The 17,701-nt window shown below is 37.2% G+C and overlaps 1 protein-coding gene across 1 annotated transcript in view; it reads left to right on the top strand.

Moving 5' to 3' along the window:
• SCLT1 (sodium channel and clathrin linker 1) overlaps window positions 1-17,701 on the top strand; it is a 555,483-nt gene that overhangs the window by 280,330 nt on the left and 257,452 nt on the right. The window contains 1 exon segment of the mRNA XM_053703662.1: window positions 11,638-11,736. Coding sequence (XP_053559637.1) covers window positions 11,638-11,736 — 99 coding nt within the window.

Raw genomic sequence — 17,701 nt, 5'->3', positions numbered from 1 at the left:
TTCTAAAAGTTCTTCAAGGGGCTCCATTTGAGCCTATGCATTCCTTAGATATTAAGTTGTTATCATAAAAAGTTTTGTTTCTTGTTGCCATTTCTTCAGCTTGAAGAGTGTCTGAGCTTTCGGCATTACAATATATTTCACCTTACCTTATTTTTCATTCGAATAAGGTAGTTTTACGTACTAAACTTGGTTTTCTTCCTAAGGTTGTTTCTGACAGGAACATTAATCAGGAGATTATTGTTCCTTCCTTGTGTCTTTTGCACAATTTGGATGTGGTTCGTGCTTTGAAGTTTTATTTGCAAGCGACCAAGGACTTTCGTCAGTCGTCCTCTTTGTTTATCGTTTTCTCTGGGAAACGTAAGGGTCAGAAAGCTACGGCTACCTCTCTTTCTTTTTGGCCGAAGAGTATCATCCATTTTGCATATGAGACTGCTGGACAACAGCCTCCTGAAAAAATTACGGCTCATTCCACTAGGGCAGTTGCTTCCTCATGGGCATTCAAAAATGAAGCTTCTGTAGAACAGATTTGCAAGGCTGCAACTTGGTCCTCTCTTCATACTTTTTCTAAATTTTACAAATTTGATACTTTTGCCTCTGCTGAGGCTGTTTTTGGGAGAAAGGTTCTTCAAGCAGTGGTACCTTCTGTTTAGGTTTCCTGTCTTGTCCCTCCCTTATCATCCGTTTACTCTAGCTTTGGTATTGTATCCCACAAGTAAGGATGAAATCTGTGGACTCATTGTGTCTTTAAAAAGAAAAGAAAATTTATGCTTACCTGATAAATTTGTTTCTTTATATATACAGCTCTGCTGTGGTGCTCTTTGCCTCATCCTGCTGACCAGGAGGCGTAATCCCACAAGTAAGGATGAAATCCATGGACTCATTGTGTCTAAAAAGAAACAAATTTATCAGGTAAGCATAAACTTTTGTTTTCTACTATGCATGATTAAACATGCAGGATTTCATTTGGAATTTAATGTTCATTTAAGTACCAACTCAGCCCTGTATATTAATTTGGCATTGTAGACTTTAATCATATATTGTTCTTTTTTTTTTTTGGTTTGTATTCTTTATTTTGAAAAATGCAGAGTAAGTTTGAAACAACTATGTTCTCTTCCTTGGATGCAAATAGTATTTTCTAAAAGCATGCTGTTCATTTAAACCCCTGGGATTAGAAAGTGGCAGTTCTGCCTACATTTTTATTCTTCTCATGAAAAGCAGCATTATTTTTTATATTTAGCTCACTTCCCAGGTAATCCCCTCACAATATTGTCTTTATAAAAGAAACATTTCTCCATATACTATTTCTAATAAAACAGAATTTTTTAGTGGTGACTTAAAATGTAATTTTAATAAAATATAGAAAATATGCCAACAATTATTAATTTCAGAACAGTAACAAAATGTATGTTTACAATAAAATATTTTTAGAGAAACAACACTTGAACATTCCATTCTTATAGCTATATGTGTATATATATATATATATATATATATATATACATTGTATATATATACAGTGTATATATATATATATATATATATATATATATATATATATAATACATACACACACGGGTTGAAAAACTTGCCCAAGAGCTAATGAGCCCATGAAATTTCTTAGTGGTCCCACTTTTTCAACTCCATATTCTCACAATGTGATACGTAAACTTGTATTACGCCGTTATACGCTTTTAATATACATTTGTATTTCAGAATAAATCACTCTTTTTATAAAATTATATACTAATACATATTTTAAACGTATTCTCATACCTACAAAGAGAATATTCTTGTTCACATAGCAGCAAGCTGAATCAGGAATAATTGCACACATTTATAGCCAGGGATATACACACACAGATATATACGCACACACACAAACACTCTCACGCACACAAACACTCTCTTACACACTCACACAAACTAACTCTCGCACACTAACAAACAAGACTCACACACACTTTTAAACACTCTGTCACATAGTTTCTCTCACATATATTCTCACTTTTTCACACACACATCCTATTTCTCACTCTCTCACTATCTAACACACACAAACTCTCTTACACACAATTGTTTTGCAGTTACTATGGAGGTAACACATGTTTTACTGTGGCACCCCTACTTCTTAAAGGCACTAACAGCTATTCCTTTACAAGGTAGTTTTCTTTCATGTAATTGGCAAGAGTCCATGATCTAGTGACGTATGGGATATACATTCCTACCAGGAGGGGCAAAGTTTCCCAAACCTCAAAATGCCTATAAATACACCCACCCCCACCACACCCACAATTCAGTTTTACAAACTTTGCCTCCTATGGAGGTGGTGAAGTAAGTTTGTGCTAGATTTCTACGTTGAGATATGCGCTTCGCAGCATGCTGAAGCCCGGTTTCCTCTCAGAGTGCAGTGAATGACAGAGGGATGTGAAGGGAGTACTGTATTGCCTATTGAATGCAATGCTCATCCTATCAGGGATCTATTTCATAGGTTCTCTGTTTTCAGTCGTAGAGATTCTTCTCCTACCTCCCTTTTCAGATCGACGATATACTCTTATATACCATTACCTCTGCTGATTCTCGTTTCAGTACTGGCTTGGCTATCTGCTATATGTAGATGAGTGTCTTTTGGTAAGTATGTCTTATTTTATTTATGACACTCTCAGCTATGGTTTGGCACTTTATATGTAAAGTTCTAAATATATGTTTTATACTTATATTTGCCATGATTCAGGTTAATCAGCATTTTTCCTTCTTACAGACTGTCAGTTTCATTTTGGGAAATGCATATGAATAAAAAAAATTCTTACCTGAAAAATTTTTCAATTGACTTTTCTTTCTAAATTGCGGGCTGTTAGGCTTGCGGGAGCAAAAAATGGTATAATTTATTGCGTCATTCTTGGCGCAAGCCTTTTTGGCACGAGAATTACGTTTGTTGACGTAATGTCGTCATTTCCGGCGTCTTAGTTGGCGCAGAGAGTTTTCACGTAGTTGCGTGTTTATTGCAGACGTTTTTGGCGCCAAAAAATTTGTCAATTGTGGGCGTCATACTTGGCGCCAGTTTTTTTGACATTATTTAAGTCTTTGTTTCTATTTGCTTCTGGTTTCCAGAGGCTTATTCTGCTTGCATTTTTCCCATTCCTGAAACTGTAATTTAAGGAATTTGATAATTTTGCTTTATATGTTGTTTTTTCTATTACATATTGCAAGATGTCTCAGTCTGACCCTGTATCAGAATCTACTTCTGGAATGCTGCTGCCTGATGTCGGTTCTACCAAAGCTAAGTGCATTTGTTGTAAACTTGTGGTAACTGTTCCTCCGGCTGTAGTTTGTGTTAGTTGTCATGATAAACTTTCAAAAGCAGACAATATTTCCATAAGTAGTAGTCCATTACCTGTTGTTGTTCCTTCAACATCTAATGTTCAGGATATTCCTGTTAATGTGAGAGAATTTGTTTCTAATTCTATTCAGAAGGCCCTGTCTGTTATACCTCCTTCTAATAAACGTAAAAGGTCTTTTAAAACTTCTCATAAAGTGAAAAAGTTATGGAGATTAGGCGCTTAATCTGCAAAAGGGATAAAGGTGTGTATGGAGGTCGTTAGCTAAATATGTAGAAAAAACTGGACCTTGGACAGAATAAGTGAAAAATTCTACTACAATTTATTTTCAAAATAAAAACATGATAATACCAAGATAAAATAAATCACAATCCCTAAGTGTTGCAACACTATATCGATCAATTCATAAAATTTCTAAAATTCAGATATACATTTGTTTCATACACAAATAAAAGGATTTATCTGCTCTTTTGTATCCTTTGTTCAAAGATTTTAGATAGAATGAATTATTTTATTTCAACACAATTAATAATATTTGTCTCTATTTGATATTTTATATCTATATTTCATCAACTTTAAAATTACAAATATGTAGCAAAAACTAACAATTAGTTAAAACAATTTAAATGCAAGATTATAAATGTGGCTGTTTACTTATATTGGTTGTAGTTTTGTGTATCTAAAAAGTTCATCAAAGCATTTGTAAGTAATTGGAGATAAATTACTGAGGGCTGTGTTCTTTATCCTTATATTTATGTTGTGATATATTACGGTTTCACAGTTACCTCTTTGTATCCTCAGTGAGCTTAATTTGTAGAAAAGGAATGTTCCAAACAGTGTTTAGGGGTGATTTTCTTACCCTCTCTTGTGAGCTGTTACTACTCACGGCTTCCCAGCGGTTCCTATGTGTCCTCAGTTTGACTCTCAGACAAGGGGTTCCGGTAGGTAATTTTCTTTGTGTTACCTTGTCACTGGTCTTTGTAGAAGTGCTCTGATTACAGCACCAAACTGTAGACAATCCTTTTGTTTCTGTAACTTGCGCAAGTTAGCTTTTGTGTTTGTAGTTCCTCAATCTCCTGCACTTAAGTACTTCTGTACGCAGGAAAAAAACAGGCTTTTTCTTTCTTGGTGTTCACACAGATATCAACATGTTTCGCCAGCAACCCTGGCTTTATCAAGATAAAGTGTGATCACACCTTACACCTTTATATAGCACTGACTTGATTTCCATTGGTCCATTCACTGTTTCTGTTTCTCTTTTCCACTGGGTCCTAGAGTCCTTTTGTTCAAATATCCTATTTTGTTTTCTAACTTTTTATTTTTTATTCAGGTCATATCAGAGTGGTTAACCAATTTCTTTTTTCATTATTCCTAACAGCCTTTCTCCATTACTTCACATATGCCAAGGGGTTCAACCATTTATATTTTAACAGTTTATTTAATTTTCACATTCATTTTCTAATCTCCATAACTTTTTCACTTTATACACCTTTCTATCTGGGAAGTAGATAGTAGGAGAATAGGGCAAGGGATATTAACTCTTAAGCGCTAGTTTATTTAACCCCCTTTTTTTGCTACAAAACTTCTCATAAATTAGATGAATTTTTAAATTCATTCTGATTTATCTATCTCTGATGAGAATCTATCTGGTTCAGAAGATTCTGCCTCAGATATTGACACTGACAAATCCTCATATTTATTTAAAATGGAGTTTATTCGTTCTTCATTGAAAGAGGCGTTGATTGCATTAGATATGGAGGAAACTAGTCCTCTTGATATTAAAACCAGTAAACGTTTAAATTAACCCTCATGTAGTTATTCCAGAGGTTTTTCCAGTTCCTGATGCTATTTCAGATGTAATTTCTAGGGAATGGAATAGTTTGGGTAATTCATTTACTCCTTCTTTAAGGTTTAAGAGACTGTACCCTTTGCCGTCTGATAGATTGGAGCTTTGGGAAAAAATCCCCAAAGTTGATGGGGCTATCTCTACTCTTGCTAAACGTACTACTATTCCTATGGCAGATAGTACTTCTTTTAAAGATCCTTTAGATAGGAAGCTTGAATCTTATCTAAGGAAGGCTTATTTATGTTCAGGTCATCTTCTTAGACCTGCTATTTCTTTGGCTGATGTTGCTGCGGCTTCAACTTTTTGGTTGGAGGCTTTAGCGCAACAAGTACCAGATCATAATGTGTATAGCATTGTTAAGCTACTTCAACATGCTAATAATTTCATTTGTGATGCCATTTTTTATATCATTAGAATTGATGTCAGGTATATGTCTTTAGCTATTTTAGCTAGAAGAGCTTTATGGCTTAAATCTTGGAATGCGGATATGACTTCTAAGTCAACGTTTCAATCTCTTTCTTTCCAAGGTAATAAATTGTTTGGTTCTCAGTTGGATTCTATCATTTCAACTGTCACTGGGGGGAAGGGAGCTTTTTTGCCTCAGGATAAAAATCTAAGGGTAAATTTAGGGCTGCTAACCGTTTTCGTTCCTTTCGTCAGAATAAGGAACAGAAGCCTGACCCTTCCCCTAAAGGAACGGTTTCCAATTGGAAGCCTTCTCCAGTCTGGAATAAATCCAAGCCTTTTAGAAAATCAAAACCAGCCCCCAAGTCCGCATGAAGGTGCGGCCCTCATTCCAGCACAGCTGGTAGGGGGCAGACTACGATTTTTCAAAGATGATTGGATTAATTAAATTCAAAATCATTGGATTCAGAACATTGTTTCTCATGGGTACAGAATAGATTTCAAGGTAAGACCGCCTGTGAGAAGGTTCTTTCTCTCACGCATTCCAGTGAACCCAGTAAAGGCTCAGGCTTTCCTGTAGTGTGTTTCCGACCTGGAGTCATCTGGGGAAATTGTACCAGTTCCATATCTGGAACGGGGTCTGGGGTTTTATTCAAATCTGTTCATTGTACCAAAGAAAGAGAATTCTTTCAGACCAGTTCTGGATCTAAAAATTTTGAATCGTTATGTAAGAATACCAACATTCAAAATGGTGACTATAAGGATTATTCTGCCTTTTGTTCTGCAAGGGCATTATATGTCCACAATAGACTTACAGGCTGCTTATCTTCATATTCCAATTAATCCAGATCACTATCAGTTCCTGAGATTCTCTTTTCTAGACAAGCATTACCAATCTGTTGCTCTTCCTTTTGGCCTAGTAACAGCTCCAAGGATCTTGTCAAAGGTTCTCGGTGCCCTTCTCTCTGTAATCAGAGAGCAGGGTATTGCAGTGTTTCCTTATTTGGACGATATCTTGGTACTTGCTCAGTCTTTACATTCTGCAGAATCTCACATGAATCAACTTGTGTTGTTTCTTCAAAAAGATGGTTGGAGGATCAATTTACCAAAAAGTTCCTTGATTCCTCAGACAAGGGTAACCTTTTTAGGATTCCAAATAGATTCAGTATCCATGACTTTGTCTCTAACAGACAAAAGACGTCTGAAATTGGTTTCAGCTTGTCGGAACCTTTAGTCTCAGTCATTCCCTTCAGTAGCTATGTGCATGGAGGTTTTAGGTCTCATGACTGCAGCATCGGACGCGATCCCCTTTGCTCGTTTTCACATGAGACCTCTTCAGCTTTGTATGCTGACCCTATGGTGCAGGGATTATACAAAGATATCACAATTGATATCCTTAAATCCCAATACTCGACTATCTCTGACGTGGTGGTTAGATCACCACCGTTTGGTTCAGGGGGCCTCTTTTCTTCGTCCAACCTGGACTGTGATTTCAACAGATGCGAGTCTTTCAGGTTGGGGAGCTGTCTGGGGATCTCTGACAGCACAGGGAGTTTGGAAATTTCAAGAGGCAAGATTACCAATCAATATTTTGGAACTCCGTGCGATTTTCAGAGCTCTTCAGTTCTGGCCTCTTCTGAAGAGAGAACCGTTTATTTGTTTTCAGACAGTCAATGTCACAACCGTGGCGTATGTCAATCATCAAGGTGGGACTCACAGTCCTCAAGCTATGAAAGAAGTATCTCGGATACTTGCATGGGCGGAATCCAGCTCCTGTCTAATTTCTGCGCTTCATATCCCAGGTATAGACAATTGGAAAGCGGATTATCTCAGTCGCCAGACGTTACATCCGGGCGAATGGTCTCTTCACCCAGAGGTATTTCTTCAGATTGTTCAAATCTGGGGACTTCCAGAAATAGATCTGATGGCCTCTCATCTAAACAAGAAACTTCCCAGGTATCTGTCCAGATCCAGGGATCCTCAGGCGGAAGCGGTGGATGCATTGTCACTGCCTTAGAATTATCAACCTGCCTATATCTTTCCGCCTCTAGTTCTTCTTCCAAAAGTGATTTCCAAAATCCTAATGGAACGTTCGTTTGTACTGCTGGTGGCTCCAGCATGTCCACACAGGTTTTGGTATGCGGATATCGTTCGGATGGCCAGTTGCCAACCTTGGACACTTCCGTTAAGACCAGACCTTCTATCTCGAGGCTCATTTTTTCCATCAGGATCTCAAATCATTAAATTTGAAGGTATGGAGATTGAACGCTTAATACTTAGTCATAGAGGTTTCTCTGACTCAGTGATTAATACTATGTTACAGGCTTGTAAATCTGTGTCTAGAAAGATCTATTACCGAGTCTGGAAGACTTACATTTCTTGGTGTTCTTCACATAAATTCTCTTGTCATTCTTTTAGAATTCCTAGAATTTTACAGTTTCTTCAGGATGGTTTGGAAAAAGGTTTGTCTGCAAGTTCCTTGAAAGGACAAATCTCTGCTCTTTCTGTACTTTTTCACAGAAAGATTGCTAATCATCCTGATATTCATTGTTTTGTACAGGCTTTGGTTCGTATTAAGCCTGTCATTAAGTCTATTTCTCCTCCTTGGAGTCTTAATTTGGTTGTGAGGGCTTTACAGGCTCCTCCGTTTGAACCTATGCATTCTCTGGATATTAAATTGCTTTCTTGGAAAGCTTTATTCCTTTTGGCCATCTCTTCTGCTAGAAGAGTTTCTGAGTTATCTGCTCTTTCTTGTGAATCTCCTTTTCTGATTTTTCATCAGGATAAGGCAGTGTTGCGGACTTCATTTAATTTTTTACCTAAAGTTGGGAATTCTAACAACATTAGTAGAGAAATTGTTGTCCCTTCTTTGTGTCCTAATCCTAAGAATTCTCTGGAGAGATCTTTACATTCTTTGGATGTAGTAAGAGCTTTGAAATATTATGTTGAAGCTACTAAAGATTTCAGGAAGACTTCTAGTCTATTTGTTGTCTTTTCTGGTTCTAGGAAAGGTCAGAAGGCTTCTGCCATTTCTTTGGCTTCTTGGTTAAAGTCTTTGATTCATCATGCTTATGTGGAGTAGGGTAAATCCCCGCCTCAAAGGATTACGGCTCATTCTACTAGGTCAGTTTCTACTTCCTGGGCTTTTAAGAATGAAGCTTCTGTTGATCAGATTTGCAAAGCAGCAACTTGGTCGTCTTTGCATACTTTTACTAAATTCTACCATTTTGATGTTTTTCTTCTTCTGAAGCAGTTTTTGGTAGAAAAGTACTTCAGGCAGCTGTTTCAGTTTGATTCTTCTGCTTATAATTTCAGTTTTTTTCATTATAAGATTAAAACTTTTTGATTTGTGTTGTGGATTATTTTTTCAGCGGAATTGGCTGTCTTTATTTTATCCCTCCCTCTCTAGTGACTCTTGCGTGGAAGTTCCACATCTTGGATATCTGCTATCCCATACGTCACTAGCTCATGGACTCTTGCCAATTACATGAAAGAAAACATAATTTATGTAAGAACTTACCTGATAAATTCATTTCTTTCATATTGGCAAGAGTCCATGAGGCCCACCCTTTTTTGTGGTGGTTATGATTTTTTTGTATAAAGCACAATTATTCCAATTCCTTTTCGCTCCTTTCTTATCACCCCACTTCTTGGCTATTCATTAAACTGAATTGTGGGTGTGGTGAGGGGTGTATTTATAGGCATTTTGAGGTTTGGGAAACTTTGCCCCTCCTGGTAGGAATGTATATCCCATACGTCACTAGCTCATAGACTCTTGCCAATATGAAAGAAATTAATTTAGTAGGTAAGTTCTTACATAAATTATGTTTTTCCTTCCAAATCTCAAATCTATAAGCTTGATAGCATGGAGATTAAATGGTTAGTTCTTAGACAGATAGGTTTTTCTGATTCTGGTATTGAGACTTTGATACAGGCCTATAAGCCTGTGACCAGGAAGATTTATCATAATGCCTGGAAGGTCTTTATTTCTTGGTGTATGGATCATGGTTTTTCCTTGTATTGTTTTAGAATTCCTAGGATTCTTCTGTTTTTGCATGATGGTTTATATAAGGGTTTATATCTTTGAAAGGTCACATTTCTTCTCTTTTAGTTTTGTTCCACGAGATTGCTAATCTTCCTGACATTCATGGTTTTGTTCAGGCTTTGGCTAGAATTAATTAATCAATTTATCCTCCTTGGTATCTATGCATAGGATAGATATTAAGCTTCTTTCTTGGAAGGTTTTGTTTCTTTTTGCTATCTCTTCTGCTATAAAAGTATAAAAGAGTTATCTTTTTTTTCCATGTGATCCTCCTCATTTTTCATCAGAATACCTAAGGTTGTGTCTTCAAATGAAATGTTGGGAAATTGTTTTCCTTCTTTATGTCCTAATCCCAAAGAATCTTCAGAGAGGCTTCTTCACAATTTGGATGCTGTTAGAGCATTGAAGTATGTATTATGTAGGCACTACTAAGGATTTCAGACAAACTTCTAGTTGGTTCACCTTTCTGGTTTCAGGAAAGGGCTTCTTTGTTGAAACGTTTTATCCATGGCTTCCTTGGAAGCAGGACAGTCTCCACCTTAACGGATTACTGCTCATTCTACCAGATCAGTTGCCCCCTCTTGGGCTTTTAAGAATGAGGCTTCAGTTGACCAAATTTGCAAGGCAGCTACTTGGTCGTCTTTGCATAATTTTACTAAATTCTACCATTTTGATGTTTTTGCTTCTTCTGAGGCATTTGGTAGGAAAGTCTTTTAGGCAGTTGTTAAATTTGTTTTTGCCTGTTGGTTATTTTTGATTGCATATTCAAAAAAAGAAAGAGAGAAAGAGTTAAACCCTGTTTTTTCTTTGAGTTTTCTTTGGGTTGTGGATTTAGGTTCAATGTGAAAACAGATGTTCTTTATATTTTGCCATTTATTTCTCATTACTCGTGGACTCCACAGCTTGAGTATTTGTTCCCAGGAGTAATGGATCATGGACTATCACCACCTAGATGAAAGAAAACATAATTTATGCTTAAATAAATAAATTTCTTTAAAGGGACAGTCCAGTCCAAAAAAAAAGTTCATGATTCAAATAGGGCATGTAATTTTAAACAACTTTTCAATTTACTTTTATAACCAATTTTGCTTTGTTCTCTTGGTATTCTTAGTTGAAAGCTAAACCTAGGAGGTTCATATGCTGAAGGCCGCCTCTAATCAAAATGCATTTTGACAGTTTTTCACCACTAGAGGGTATTAGTTCATGTGTTTCATATAAGATAACATTGAGCTCATGCACGTGAATTTACCAAGGAGTGAGCACTGATTGGCTAAAATGCAAGTCTGTCCAAAGAACTGAAATAAGGGGGCAGTCTGCAGAGGCTTAAAAAAAGGTAATTACAGAGGTAAAATGTGTATTATTATAACTGTGTTGGTTATGAAAAAGTTCAAAACAGGGGAATGGGTAATTAAGGGATTATCTATCTTTTAAAACAACAACAAAATTTCTGGTGTTGACTGTCCCTTTAATGGGGGTAAGAGTCCACAAGACCCCACACCGTTATTTTTCTGGTGATGGTTTATTTCTTTTTGCAAATCTATTTTTCCCTGCTCCTATTTTTTTGCTCTTATTTATTTTCCTACTTTTTTTGCTTGGCTATACGTCGGAATAGTTTCCAGTAAAGTGGTAGGGGTTTTATAAAGCTTGGAGTTTGGGAATCTTTTCCTCCTACTCCTGGCAGGGAAAAGTAATTCCCAGGAGTAATGAATTGTGGACTCTCACAACCATGAAAGAAATTAATTTATCAGGTAAGCATGTGTATGTCAAAGCTTTGTACCTAGACCTAATCCATGATCGTCTTCAGATCGTCGTCCATATCCGTTATTATGTCTGTTGATTTGCTTTTTGTTCTAATGTATTAGGAGATTAATCAAAAATATTAAACAGAAAAGGTTTTAATTTGTTTAAGAATGTTTAAACCTTTGTGCTCACCATTCAGTAAGGATTAAAATAAATGATTCTTTGTTATAGGAGTTCATTAAACCCTGCATTTTGTTTTCCTTTTGAAGGCACTGTTAAGAGAAAAGCAAAAGCAGGAGGAGATTGACAATATGAAAGATTCTGTAACTAAGCTAATTCAAGAAGCTGCTGCAAGAACACGAAAAGAGGTAAGACTGTTATAGCCAGTAATTGTAAGTTGTTGTATTGTAATGATTCAGGACTAGATTACAAGTGGCGCTGTAAATTTTTTTTTGCGTTGACGAAAACATCACTAGCGTTAAGTTTTTTGCGCTTGCCGGGTTCCACTGGTATTACACGTTGCAAAAATAACTTATTTTGCGCTAGCAGTAACCCGAAAAGCGCACAAATCCTAAACTGAGTTTTCGCGTGCGCATACATGTATTCCCCCATAGAAATTAATTGAGACAAAAAAGTGGAAAGAAAACACCCTACTCAGGCAAATGACCTCGCATTTTCGCATTCCCCGTAGAAGTTAATGGAGAAAAAAAGTGAAAAAAAAACCTTACACCCTACCATAAGCCCTTAATCTGTGATCCCCCCCACATCGCAAAAACTAATTAAAACTATTAACCCCTGAACCGGCATCCCCACCTCGCAAAGTACCTAAATAAACTATTAACCCCCTAAACCGCCATCCCCCACATCGCAAAGACTAGTGAAAACTATTAACCCCTAAACCGCCATCCTCTCACAACTCAGTAATAAACTAACTTCTAAACCCCCTAACCTAATACCCCCTAACTTAACCTAAATTAAAATAACCCTACATTTACTAAAAAAATAAATCCTAACTAGCTTAACAAAAACCACCTGTAAAATTAAATAAAAACCTAATCTTACCTTTTAAAAATAAAAACATTACACAAAAAAACCTAACATTATAGAAAAATAAAAAAAACTAACATTACAGAAAATAAATTATTGCCAAAAATAAAAGAGCACACAATTTTAACCCCTTCACCCAAATATATGTATATACAGTATCCCACAAATTGAGTACACCCCTCACATTTTTGTAAATATTTTATTATATCTTTTCATGTCACAACACTGAAGAAATGACACTTTGCTACAATGTAAAGTAGTGAGTGTACAGCCTGTATAACAGTGTAGATTTGCTGTACGCTCAAAATAACTCACACAATCATTAATGTCTAAACCGTTGGCTCCATTTGAGGGCAGATGCCTCATCGTTATAGACGGTGACACTGTGTGTGTCACCGTCTGTAACTAACTTCTGCTGGTGCCGGCAGGAGGTGTGGGCAGGAGGCGGGGGGCAGGTGGGTGGCTCAAAAGCAGAGGGGGAAGGGGAGAGAGTGGGAGGGCCCTACGCTACAGAAAAAAAATTAATAAAGAGACAGGGAGGGATTGGGCAGCTACACTATGGAAAAGGGGTGTGGCGGGGTCCCTAACTAAGGATTGCAGGAGGGGGGAGGTGGGAGGACACTATGCTACAGAAAATAAAAGAAAAATATAAAAATAAATTTAAAAATATATATTTATTTTTACAGGTACTGGCAGCTGCCAGTACCTAAGATGGCTGCTTATAGTTAGAGGGGGAGGTATAGAGAGATGGTTGGGGGTTATGGTTATCTCTTATAATCACATACACATCTTTATTGAGTTACCAGGCATGCAAGCATACACACAAAATTAAATAACAAACACACAACCCAAGCTATAGGCTATGCCTTTAATAATATGTACCAATATGATATTATTGAAACGGTGTGGGTATTAAGTTTGTAAAAATTATAGCGCTTCGCACAAATATACTAGGCACCTTAAATCCGGGAGCTCTAATTATAGTTAATATTAAGTGAGTGAATTCGCTTAGAGGCTTAAAAGGACAGTCTACAATATAATTTTTGCACAGCCAACACTGTTACTGTTACAACACTTTTTACCTCTGTGATTACCTTGTATCTAAGCCTCTGCAGACTGACCCCTGATCACATGACTGTGACTATTTATTATCTATTGACTTGCATTTAGTACTGTGTTGTGCTAACTGTTAAATAACTCCTTGGGCGTGAACACAATGTTATGTATATGGCCCACATGAACTATCACTCTCTTGTTGTGAAAAGCAAATACAAAAGCATGCTATTAAGAGGCTGTCAATAGAGCCTTTGAAACAGGCAGAAATTTAGAGGTTTAAATGTTATACAGTATATTAATCTAACAATGTTGGTTGTGCAAAGCTGGGGAATGGGTAGTAAAGGCATTATCTAACTTTTTAAACAATAACAATTTTAGTGTAGACTGTCCCTTTAACTCTCCCCATACCATTACATTCCCATCAGAATATTGAGGCACAAAATGAATAACCGCTGTAGGGGACCTGTATGAGAGTGTTGTCTCTTTTTTTTAATTTGCCAACCTAAGCTGTTATTAATTTTGTGCCTCAATAACAATTAACTTCTTTTTTTTATTTGATGGCATTTGGCAGTGAAATGGTGGCATGAAATATACCAAAATGGACCTAGATCAATATCTTGGGTTGTCTACTTAAAAATATATATATAGTTTGACAGGTAAATAAAAATAAAATAAGGCTCTATTTAGGTTTAACCCCTTAACGACACACATCGTACAAGGGTACGTCTTACACAAACTGGTCTTTAAAGACCAGTGACACCCTGTACGTCGTCAGGGGTTTATAGCGGCTGGAAGCGATCCTGATCGCTTCCAGCCACTTTCAAGGTATTGCCGTGATGCCTCGATATTGAGGCATCACTGCAATATCTTTTGTGGCACACCGATGCAGAGAAGGCCACTCTGTGGCCCTCTCTGCATCTGCCAGCGATGGTGCCGATCGTTGGCGGCCGATTGCTTGATCACTTATGTTGGATTAGTCCCCGGTGCGTGCAGGAGGGCGTGCCCATGCGCACTTCCACAATCTGCACCGATTGTGGTGTTGGTGGGAGAGGGGGGAAAATTATGTTTAAAAAAGGGATCTGGGAGAGGGGGGTATTGAGGGGGGCAAACTACACTACAGAAAAATAAAAATTTCAATTAAAAAATGCACGTTTTTTTGAAAAATGGGTAATGGCAGACAGCTGCCAATACCCAAAATGGCACCAAATAGTGAGAGGGTGGAGGGTTAGAGAGCTGTTTGGGGGGCTTAGGGAGGTTGGGTGGTAAGGGGGGATCCTACACTGCAGAAAATATATAATTTTTTTTTTTTTTTTTAACCAAACACAAACTTTTTTTTTTATACTGGCAGACTTTCTGCCAGTACTTAAGATGGCGGAGACATGTGTGGGGTGGGGAGGGAAGAGAGCAGTTTGGGAGGGATCAGGGGGTAGGATGTGTCAGGTGGGAGGCTGATCTCTACACTAAAGCTAAAATTAACCCTACAAGCTAACTACGAGCTACCTAATTAACCCCTTCACTGCTGGGCATAATACAAGTGTGGTGCGCAGCTGCATTTAGCGGCCTTCTAATTGCCAAAAAGCCATGCTAAAGCCATATATGTCTGCTATTTTTGAACAAAGGGGATCCCAGAGAAGCATTTACAACTATTTCTGCCAAAATAGCACAAGCTGTTTGTAAATCATTTCAGTGAGAAACCTAAAGTTAGTGAAAAAGGGAACTTTTTCTTTTCATTTGATCACATTTGGCGGTGAAATGGTGGCATGAAATATACCAAAATGGGCCTAGATCAAAACTTTGGGTTGTCTTCTACACTACACTAAAGCTAAAATTAACCCTACAAGCTCCCTATAAGCTACGTAATTAACCCCATCACTGCTGGGCATAATACAAGTGTGTTGCACAGCTGCATTTAGCGACCTTCTAATTACCAAAAAGTAATGCCAAAGCCATAAATGTCTGCTATTTCTGAACAATGGGGATCCCAGAGAAGCATTTACAACCATTTGTGCCATAATTGCACAAGGTGTTTGTAAATAATTTCAGTGAGAAACCAAAAGTTTGTGGAAAAAAAAAAATATATATATATATATATATATATATACATGTCAAGGGACATTCAGGGATTCTCGACAGATATCAGTGATCCAATGTAACTATCGCTAATTTTGAAAAAAAAAATGGTTTGGAAATAGCAAAGTGCTACTTGTATTTATTGCCCTGTAACTTACAAAAAGCAAAGAACATGTAAACATTGGGTATTTCTAAACTCAGGACAAAATTTAGAAACTATTTATTATTACATTATTATGACTGAGCTTCTTCTAATCCCCCCCCCCCCCCAACTAATTCTACTCCAGTTTCTAACTTTACCATCACTGTCGGTGACACCACTATCTCCCCATCACCCCAAGTCCGCTGCCTAGGAATTACACTCGACCCCAATCTGTCCTTCATACCCCACATCCAATCGCTCTCTTCATCCTGTCGCAACCACCTACGCAATATCTCCAAAATTCGTCCTTTTCTGAGTGCTGAAACTACTAAACAGCTAATCCATTCCTTAGTAATTCTCCGGTATTTTGGGCAAGTTTTCCTCTGAAAGTTCCAGTAGTGAAGGGGTTAAACAACTTTCCAATTTACTTCTATTATTTAATTTGCTTTCTTCTCTTGTTATTCTTTTCTGAATGGTTTATCCAGAAAAGTTTAGGAGCAGCTGCTGATTGGTGGCTAAATATATATACTGATTGCCATTGGCTCACCCATGTGTTCAGTTAGAAACCAGTATTGCATTGCTGCTCCTTCAACAAATGATACCAAGAGAATGAGACACATTTGATAATAGAAGTAAACTGGAAAGTTGTTTGAAAATTGTATGTTCTGTCTATAGCATGAAAGAAAATTTTGGGTTTCATGTCCCTTTAAGCTAAAAATTAAATTTCCCATACAATTCTTAATTTAAGAGACAATAAAAATAGAAAAAAAGAAAATGCTCTTATGTGTTAAAACATTTTATTATTGCTGTGTTGCTTGCATGCAGCTGTGTTAAAGGAATAGTAAAATCACAATTAACCTTTCACGATTAAGTTAGAGCATGCATTTTTAAACAACTTTCCAATTTACTTCAGCTATTTTGTTTGCTTTGTTCTTTTGGTATCCTTAATTGAAAAGCATGTCTAGGTAGGCTCAGGAGCAGTAATGCACCACTTGGAACTAGCTACTTATTGGTTGCTGCACATATATGCCTCTTATCATTGGCTTACCCAATGTGTTCAGCTAGCTCTTAGTAGTGTATTGCAGCTCCTTCAACTAGGGGATACCAAGAGAATGAAGCCATTTTTAAAAAAAGTAGTTTAACTAAAAAAATAAAATTACCTTCTGTGCAGGAAGGTCAATTTATGCCTACCATAGACTTGAAAGATGCCTATTTGCATATCCCTATTCAAATGGATCATACAAATTTGTCTTTCTTAACAGCCATTACCAATGTGTGCTGCTCCCATTTGGTCTGGCACCAGCACCAAGAATCTTCTCTGAGTTCTTTTGTCCATAGTGAGAGCTCCGAGCTCGGCAGTAGCTCCTTACCTAGACTGTATACTGGTACATGCCGCTTCTTTCAGATGGCTCAGAAACATAGAAACACAATTTCTTCAGTTCCTTCATTCAGATGTCTACTGTCACATACCAGAGTTGTCTTTCTGGACTTCATCATAAACTCTGTAACAATGAGACTGTCTCTCACAGATACTCGCAAACTCAAATTGCAGAAGCCCTGTACTCTTCTCCATCAACTCTTCTTTCTACACTGCTTCAATGCATGGAAGTAGTTGGTAATTTTGCCAGATTTAACTTATGTTCTTTGTAGTTTCAACAGTGGAATCAGGGCCGGACTGGGAAATCAGACCAGCCCTGGAAATTTGTATAGACCGGCCCGACCCCGCCCCTCCAACCTAGCCATGCCCATCCAACCTAGCCGCGCCTCTCTCAACCTAGTCACGCCCCCTCCAACATAGTCACGCCCCTTGCCAAGCCAGCCAACTATGCTCTAGCTGGTTTTCCCTTCAACTTATATATATATATATATATATATATATAGATATATATATAGATATAGATATATATAGATATATATATAGATATATATATAGATAGATATATATAGATAGATATATATATATATATATATATATATATAGATAGATATATATAGATATATATATATATATAGATAGA

This window comes from Bombina bombina, chromosome 2 (genome assembly GCF_027579735.1).
Source record: "Bombina bombina isolate aBomBom1 chromosome 2, aBomBom1.pri, whole genome shotgun sequence".
In the NCBI taxonomy this organism is placed as follows: domain Eukaryota; kingdom Metazoa; phylum Chordata; class Amphibia; order Anura; family Bombinatoridae; genus Bombina; species Bombina bombina.
Note: the sequence above shows the minus strand (reverse complement) of the source record. Positions and strands in the feature narration are given on the sequence as shown.